This window comes from Capsicum annuum, chromosome 5, assembly GCF_002878395.1.
Source record: "Capsicum annuum cultivar UCD-10X-F1 chromosome 5, UCD10Xv1.1, whole genome shotgun sequence".
NCBI lineage: Eukaryota > Viridiplantae > Streptophyta > Magnoliopsida > Solanales > Solanaceae > Capsicum > Capsicum annuum.
This window is the reverse complement of record NC_061115.1, coordinates 6,425,950-6,435,499: the sequence shown is the minus strand read 5'-3', so window position 1 is coordinate 6,435,499 and position 9,550 is coordinate 6,425,950. Positions and strand designations below refer to the sequence as shown.

At 29.3% G+C, this 9,550-nt stretch overlaps 1 protein-coding gene across 1 annotated transcript in view; it reads left to right on the top strand.

Moving 5' to 3' along the window:
* The window catches only part of LOC107870195 (lysine histidine transporter 1), an 8,724-nt gene extending 6,144 nt beyond the window's left edge, over positions 1–2,580 (top strand). The window contains exons 5-8 of the mRNA XM_016716640.2: positions 404–509; positions 1,185–1,276; positions 2,130–2,198; positions 2,292–2,580. Of these exons, the coding sequence (XP_016572126.2) occupies positions 404–509; positions 1,185–1,276; positions 2,130–2,198; positions 2,292–2,390 (366 nt within the window). The 3' untranslated portion in view covers positions 2,391–2,580. The remainder of the gene's footprint in view (positions 1–403; positions 510–1,184; positions 1,277–2,129; positions 2,199–2,291) is intronic.
* Positions 2,581–9,550: the final 6,970 nt, after the last annotated feature.

Below are 9,550 nucleotides of genomic sequence, written 5' to 3'. Positions count from 1 at the left end.
CATGGTGAACAATTAACTTGAGTACCATTGATTCTTCATATCACTTATAATTTTTTGTTCATTCATGTCATTGAAAATATATCAGGTGAAACATAGTTCATTGATGATTCTACACCTTTATTTTAAAACTTCATGGTGAACAATTAACTTGAGTACCAGTGATTCTTCATATCACTTACAATTTTTTATTCATTCATGTCATTGAAAGTATGTCAGGTCAAACATAGTTGATCGACGATTTTTACCTTTATTTTTGAACTTGCTTGTGAACAATGAACTCGAGTATCATTGATTTTTCATATATCACTTATATTAGTTTGAACTTTATGACGTGCATCTAATTCACACATCAAGATTTTAACTATACAATTGTTGGTCTTGGTTTGTTTTATATATTTTTCAGATTTTTGCTATGGGTGTGTTTGATATGGTCGAATCTTACTTGGTGAAGGCAAGGAAATTCACTCCAAGTACAATGCTACGATTTATTGTTCGGACTACTTATGTTGGTATGTCTATTTTAAATTGTTTTATGTTGATTATTAGAGCTCATTTAGCCATGAAAATTATGAAATTTGAAAAAAAAATAAAAATTTATTTTTCAAAGCGAAAGATGGAGTAGTGTTTGGGTATAAATTAAATACATATAGGGGTTGTTTTTTGAAAATTTGTGAGTGATTTGGAGTGGAGACAAACAACTTTTTGGTGTTCTTCAAATTCAAGTTGTATCCCGAAACTTTTTAGAATTTTATGATCAAATAAGATTTTCAGAATTCAACTCCGAAAAGTAGTATAAAAATATTCATGGCCAAACGATCACTTTTATGATGGAGGGCAGCGCGGTGCACTAAAACTCTCATTATGAGCGAGGTCTGGGGAAGGATTGGACCACATGGGTCTACTGTACACAATCTCATCTTATATTTTTGCAAGAAGTTATTTCTTCAAGCCTTGGTGCATTAAAACTCTCGCTATGTGCGAGGTCTGGGAAAGGGTTGGACCACATGGGTCTACTGTACGCAGCCTCACCTTACATTTCTGCACGAAACTATTTCCACGAGTTAAACCTATGACTTCTTGTTCACGTGACAACAACTTTAATTTGCCACTTACACTTACATGATTCCCTCAATAATTAACCCATCATTTATTAATTGTTCTATCATTTTGTATTGCATTTGCAGCTATAACATTGTTCCTTGGGATGACATTCCCATTCTTTGGTGGACTACTAAGTTTTTTTGGAGGATTTGCATTTGCTCCTACTACCTACTTTGTAAGTCAAACATCTCCAGTTACTTTTACACATCATCCATCCCTATTGGATTTGATCTGACTACTTTCCCCTTTAATGCATTAACCGATAACAAAGTAAAATTACATTTTTATTTTTATTGTTATATACATTTTATACGAAGCACTTTTGAAATATATATCATGAGAATATTTGTTAGAATTAATAACTCTTGAAGTAGTTCTTCATTGAGAGTATTATAAGATGTATATGATTTCTTTTTTCGGGAAAAAGGCATAAATAACACTTTGGATGAAATTATTGACACAAAAATAACCATTGAATTTTAATTTCATTTTCTAACCATTTGTTGGCAGCTTTATACAATACCGATACAAATTTGATACATATCTTATACAAATATGTATTCTATACAATAAATATACAATTTCTATACACACACACATATACACACACGCACACACAACAATGATACAAATTCTATGAATATTATATTAAAAAATGCATATTCTATATAACAATGATACATGTTTTACAATGATACGAATTGTATTAGTATGGCATATGGATTGTATCAATGCGATGTATGAATTGCATATGAACTACCTGAGACAAAATGACCCAAATTATGAAATAACCATAATATGAAATTTGTTAGGCCGACTGATCATGAATGTCTAATGACTAAACATGAACAAATTGTTTTAAAAAGGATCAACCCATATCCTTTTTCTTTTCTTTTTTTTTCTTTTATCAATGTAATCGAACAATGTTCTTTTTTGATCTCATCTCTAGAAGCATGATATTCACACTCATATCGAACAGACCGATAAACACCCTTGTTAGTTGACATGAAATTTCTCTATTATTGCAGCTACCTTGTATCATGTGGCTTTGCATCTACAAACCTAAAAGATTTTCATTATCTTGGTGGACAAATTGGGTATGTCACAAAAATAACTCTTTTGAGAAATTGATAAAACTTTATCAATTGTATTATTAATATTATTTTCTTGTCTTCATTTTTTTTACACAGATATGCATCTTTCTTGGTATTCTTCTGATGATTTTAGCTCCAATAGGTGCCTTGAGGAATATCATATTGCAAGCCAAACATTACAAGTTCTATTCTTGATTGTAGGATCATTTGAAAATTAATTTTAGAACAATAACAAATAAATTTCCTTGTGACAAACAACTATTAGTTTTTAATTTGTCAGAGGATATTTTACGGGTAGTCCATTTACAATTTTTTTAGTTGTATCTTTTTTTATAAGAGATCTTTATTTTTAAACATGAGATCTGAAAAGACCATTTTTGTTATTATTTTGTAAGTGGTCGAGAGTTCTTTTTATTCTTTTTTGGCGATACATGTCTAGCTATTTTAGTTTAATTATTGTACTAGTATTTATTTTAATATTCCATATCAAACCATTAATCTTTGTGGATATTTGGTTTATATTTTGCGATTATTTATAATAGCTTTCATTTGTAAATACATGTATGATCTATTGGGAGGTAAAATATTCCGAAGGGCGATTTCATTTTCTGAGCTCGAAACTGAAATATCTGATTAAGAATAGAGAAGTACTCACTCCATCACAATTTCTGCCGATGATAAAATTCTTTTTTCACATGGAGAAAAAGAGTAAATTTTAGTCAGTTTTAGAACAATGGCTTATTTTCAAATAAATAAATAAATATATGAACTACAAAAAAAGGGAAAGGATATAAATGTCACTTTGCTCAAAATTATTTCCACCAAAATAGCAATTGATTTAGCAGTTCTCAAAGATAGCCATTTCGGCCTTTTCGTCGGCCGCTACTGCCTCCTCCTCCTTCTTCTTTTTTTTTTTTTTTTTGTCTTTTTCTTAATTCATTATTTAATTTCTAATGTCAATTACTTTAGCACATATAACACTATAATTATCCTATCATGCATTTTTTTTCTTTAACATCATGAAGACATATCTTATAACTTATATATAATCTATACAATAATGATACAATTTTTATGCATATTATTTTACAAAAGAATATATTCTATACTGTAATTATATAGTTCTACTCACATTTTATACAATCTTTATCTGCAATAATTATTTAGATACATATTTTATACAATAATTATATAGTTTCTTCACACACTTTATACATATACATATTTTATATAACAATAATACAGTTTCTGTACACATCGTATATGTACATTATACAACTATACAATTTCTATGCACATTCTATATAGTATATATACCATATTAATACAATTTCTGTTCCATATTGATACAATTCTTATATCATTTTCATACAATTCATATACCATATTAATACACTCCTTATACCATCTTGATACAATACATATATCATATTGATACAATCTCGACTGGCATTTTTAGAATTAATTTGGATTGACTGGCAACTCCATGTTCAATATCCCAAACACGAGCCATGTATTTTTAGATGAATGAAGTGAAACAAAAAAAAAAATAACAACCTTTTAAAAAGTGGGGCAAAGGAACCCAATAGCTACTAAATGGTAATAGTTTGGTCGATTAGCCATTATTTGATAAATTATCAAATACTGGTTATTGTTATAAAAATGGTCAGTGAATGTCCTTTTTCCCGACAGAAAGGGCTAATTGTGAAATTAACCCAACAAACAATGATTTGGGTGGCCTTTTATATCTTGAGGGTTGGGCCAATTTTAGGACACAAAGTGTAAGTGTTTAATCTTACACATACTAGTAGCCCAAATACATGGCCCAAATAGCCTCCTATTGAACAAATGTCCACCTACATATTCATAGAGTTTTTTACTAAGTTTGTTAAAAAAAAATAAAAAATTAGAGGAACAACTGACAGGGTGATTAGATAGAATATGACGCATCTTGAACTTACTAAAGACATGGTTGTAGATAGGGATGTACATAAGTCGAGTTGGTTTGGTTTTTATTAAAAGAAAAAACAAACCAATCATGTGGGTTTATTAAAATTATAAACCAAATCAAACCAAAATAAAATTGATTTTTTCGATTTAGGTTTTAATCGATTTTTTAGGTTTTTTTTTTTTTTAATTTTTAGTTTTTACGATTATATTGTGATCGAAGATTAGATCAAATATGTTTTCACTCGCGTGCTAATGAAAATCCATAATTATGAAAAAATGAGGAGCGAAAAACTCTTTTGAAACTAAAAAGTGAGATGAAGACTGAAAAGTTTAGGTTTTAAGTTTAAATTGAATTTTCGATCATTTAATTAGCAATTAATGGATAAATATTACAACTTAAAGACCCAGATCTAAATATATATCTAAAAATTACCTATATACAAGTTAAAGTTACATAATTACATTAAATCCCAAATTGGTAACGTATTTACACAAATTCCAAAATAATTACAAAAATTTTCTTATTTGATAATTTCTCTCTCCTTAATATTATACATCCAAAAAAGCCCTCCTTTTCTCCCCCATTATAAATCAGTTTATCCTTCATATTCAATTCCTTTTTTGACGCCTAAAATCAAGCAATCATACTTAGAGTTACCATTGTAAGTTTTCAAACATTAATTGAACTTATTGATTTCATTCATTATTTTTTTATTCTTTTTTTTTTAAATTCGCCAAATCAGAAAGTCATGGACTTGTTTGAGAAAACAAAGGCAAAAAAAAATGGCGATGAATTATCAAAAGCTTTGAAAAATCTCAATTGGGTCATCAACATCAGCAGCAGAGCATAATGGGGTGGAACATGCCACGAAAAATGAATCTTGTGAACAGAGCACAACGACGTTTATTCAAACGATTGAATCAACGAAATCACTTACTCAATCTTCTATAAGAATCTAAATTCTAATTATTTGATTATTTAATTTTTTTTTATATTATTCTATTTCTGAAAAGTAATAATCTTTCTCAATTTTATATTTTTTTAATACTCTTTTAAAGATTCTATTTTGTAATATCAAATTCTTCCAATATTCTTGGATCTAACTTTATGTTTAAAAGATTCTATTTTAGATGTTTCAATATTTTGTCTAACTTTATGTTTGTTTTTTGTTGAAACAAACTAGCTTTGTGGTTGCAAAGATAACTTCAATTTGTACACCGAGGCTACTCAAAGAATAAGTGATTTGCTACGATGAAAAAAAAATTACTTGTCATTGCGTCCAAAGATGTAGATTTTATACATTATACATCACTTTATTTAACACATTTATGTATAATGTAAGTTTTTGTATATATAAAAGAGGCTGTTTAAGTTTTTGTATATATAAAAGAGGCTGTTTTTGTATTTAGTCGAATTATACAATTATAATCTATGATTTTTGTATAAGGTTACATTATACATTCTGACAAGTTTATAGATAAATAATGTATAATGTTTATATTATTTTATATGTATGGTGTAATATTATACATTCTTGAAGTTTTTATTTGAAAGTATAAGATATAATATATCAAGCATTATACATTAGTTATTTTAGAAGACTAATGTATAATATAAGTCTAATGATATATATTTTCAATATGTTATACATTAGAAGTTCTTATTACATTAGTTATGTTTTATGTTGTATTTTATAGTTAAAAAATTTTATTTTTATATAATTTTTCATTATACCTTCTGTCAAGCTTATAGGTCATACATGTTTAAAGTGAAAAATTTAGATGTGTAATATGTCATTATACATTACTGCAGTTTATTTTTAAAATATATAAGTTGCCCTTATACTTACTCTAATGCATAATATAAGCCTGAAGATATATATATTTTAATATGTTATACATTAAAAGTCCTTATAAGATGTATTTTATGCTTTATGTGGTATTATACTGTTAGAAAGTCTTATTTTTGTATAAATTTTCATTATACCTTCTGTCAAGATATATAGGTCATACATGTTTAAGGTGAAAAATTTAGATGTGTAGTATGACATTATATATTACTGTAGTTTATTTTTTAAATGTATAAGTAGCCCTCATACATGTGAAATTGTTGTTTATTTTAATTCGTTTTTTTTTTATGAATTTCATCAATATTCAATTTCATCGCGATCGTAGCAATCAATTTAAAAAAGTTAATACTTTCCGAAATAATAATTGCATCACTTTTATAGAATTGATAAATGATTTTCAACTCCCAAATTTCGAAATGATGCAACAATATAGGGATGTTCATATTTTTTTTTTTTGAGAATTGAAGAAAGACGAAGACGTTTTTTTTTTTTTTCAAAAACTTCATTAAAAATGAGAAAAACTAACATTAATGTTTAAGAGTTTTTGTGAATATATATATATATATATATATATATATATATATGGTAAGAAATCATAGTGAACAAGTAAGAGGTAAAGCTCGTATGGTAATTAATTACAAGAGGTTAAATGATAATACTAGAACAGATGCTTACAAACTACCTGATAAAAGTGAGTTAATTAATAGAATTCAAAATAAAAAGGTCTATAGTAAATTTGACTGTAAGTCAGGCTACTGGCAAGTCAAAATGCATCCAGATAGCATAGAATGGACAGCATTCACATGTCCAAGCGGACATTTTGAATGGTTAGTTATGCCGTTTGGATTAAAAACAGCTCCGCCCATTTTTCAACGAAAAATGGATAACATATTTGGAGAATATAAACATTTTATCTTAGTATATGTAGATGATATTTTGGTATTTAGCCAAACTATGCAAGAACATTTAGGACACTTACAAATAATCTTCAGACTATTTGTTAAACATGGTATAATAATAAGTAAAAAGAAGATGGAGTTATGCAAGACTTATATTAATTTCCTAGGAATAACTCTAGGAAATGGAAAAATAAAACTACAACCACACATAGCAAAAAAGGTACTAGAAATTCCAGACAAATTAGAAACAACAAAAGATTTACAAAAATTCTTAGGATTAGTAAATTATGCACGAAATTTTATTCAAGATTTAGGAAAAATAACAGGACCATTATATGCAAAAACAGGTAATAAAGGACAGAAAAATTTTAATATAGAAGATGTTAAATTAGTCCAAAAAATAAAAGAAAAAATCAAAAATATCCCGGACCTAAAAATTCCATTAGAATCAGATTATTTAATTATTCAAACAGACGGAAGTGACCTAGGATGGGGAGCTATCCTAAAAGCAAGACCTAATAAATATAGTAATAAAAATGAAGAACAAATATGTGGATACCAAAGTGACGCGTATAAAGAAAAAGGAAACATGAGCGCCATAGACTTAGAAGTATTAGCTATTATATATGGTTTAAATGCTTTTAAACTATATATACTAAATAAAGAAGAAATTTTAGTTAGAACAGATTGTGAAGCTATAGTTAAATTTCATCAAAAAATAAACGACAAAACTAGTAGTAGACGAAGATGGCTAAATTTTACAGATACCATATCTGTTTATAAGAATATAGTATTCAAACATATTAAAGGAAAAGAAAACGAATTAGCTGACCAGTTAAGTAGACTACAACTAGGAATAAATAAATAAGTTTTTAATCCTACTCATTTGTTTTCAGCATGAGACCAACAGGACAACCTCCTGCAGACAAAGGCAAAGGTGTAGCTTCGTCTTCAGAGGATTACCAACAGACAATGTTAGGTAACTTAAATTTTAGACCACTAGAATCTCTCGAGACAATGGAAAGAATTCATTTCGGACCATTTAATTTAATTGCATACCCTGAGAGCAATATATCTTTTAGAGTAAGACCAGACTATGTTTTAGACAGACCCCAAAGGTGTTTAGTGGACAACCTCTGGATTTCGTATAATAGACAAAACCGTAATCATTTCATGGCTTCTATGAATGCTTTATGCCATTACATGACAGAAAAAAGTAGGCCTCGTTTTAAATATTATGTAGTTATTCATGAAAAAACTAACGGAATTTTCCAAACTTGGTTAGAAGTATTAGACTCCATACAAGGTTTTAAAGCCCCTCTTTTTAAAGGTTTTAATGATTTTACTGAAGCTACAAATCATGCCAGAGGATATTTAAGGCCAAATTATTACATATCACCTTACCTTAGACAAAATCCAGATCAGATACCCCAGTATAATTTGCAAAAAGAAACTGGGAAGATTATTTTTTGCAACCACTGTTCTTCTATGACGGAAAACTTCAAAACGCTAAATGCCCAAAAGGAGTCCCTCCTCATGGAAAACACGAGACTGATCAAACAAATACAAATGTTAGAAACAAAACTCAGACAGCAGACTCCAGCTCAGAGTTCTCCATCTCCTCAAAAAATAGATGAGAAGGGTGTGCATTTCCCAATAAATGCTCAGAAATCCACTGTACCGGATGTTGGTACAGCTAGTCCGGTTCAAACGGTGACCGGTAAAGACAAATCAAATCCGTTAATGGCTATCACTTTGCCAAAAAGTGAGGATGAAGGGTGTTCTTCATCAAAAGTTAAATTAACGAAATCTAGACATAGGACTTTAAAGAAGACTCTAATATCTAAGAGAAAAAATGAGACAATAGAGACAATAATTAAACAGACTCTAGACAGATTCTTCAGCAAACAGACACAAGATAAATACATGGATGAACAATCAGACGAACAACCCACTAATTTAGACAGAGCTGTGCCAGAGATAAATACTACAGATAATAATTCTGCTAGATCGGACGAAGAAGACAATATTGCACAATTCCAGGATGCCCAGGATCCATATGAAGATGACGACTCAGGCATAAGCTTCGACTCCATAGCCCTGCACAACTTGGATACGTAAAGATAATCTACAGTTTTCACAGTTTGTATTATTAGCTAGTATGGTCAAGTGGGGATGCCCACTTTATGTCTTGTAATAGTCAGAGTCAGTCCGAGTGCTTCCTTTATCACTACTTTCTAAAAAAAAGAAAAATTGTTAAGCACGCGTCAAACTAAGTTTGAAAGAAAATTAATAACGCATGTGACGATGGGGCCCAAAGCATACCCGACTTGCATTATTAAAGTTTTCTTTCTTATCCCTTATCTTAAAGTGTTGGCCAACTATGTTGCGGCCACGTAGTAGCCCTTAGAACCTCTCCTTTATGTACATTTTGCCTATAAAAGGCGCACATTTTGTAGTAGAAAGACAGAGTGAAATCAACCAACCTCAAAACTCACTTGAAATGTTTAAACCTTTCCTCCCAAAAAACTTGTCTAACCCAGTCTTTCTTGTATAAACTTTGTAACATCGTGGTTTAAATAAAAGCTTCAAGTTTTCTATTCGATCTTTAGAGGTTTCCCTTTCGGGAACCCCCTAAAGATCGAATAGAAAACTT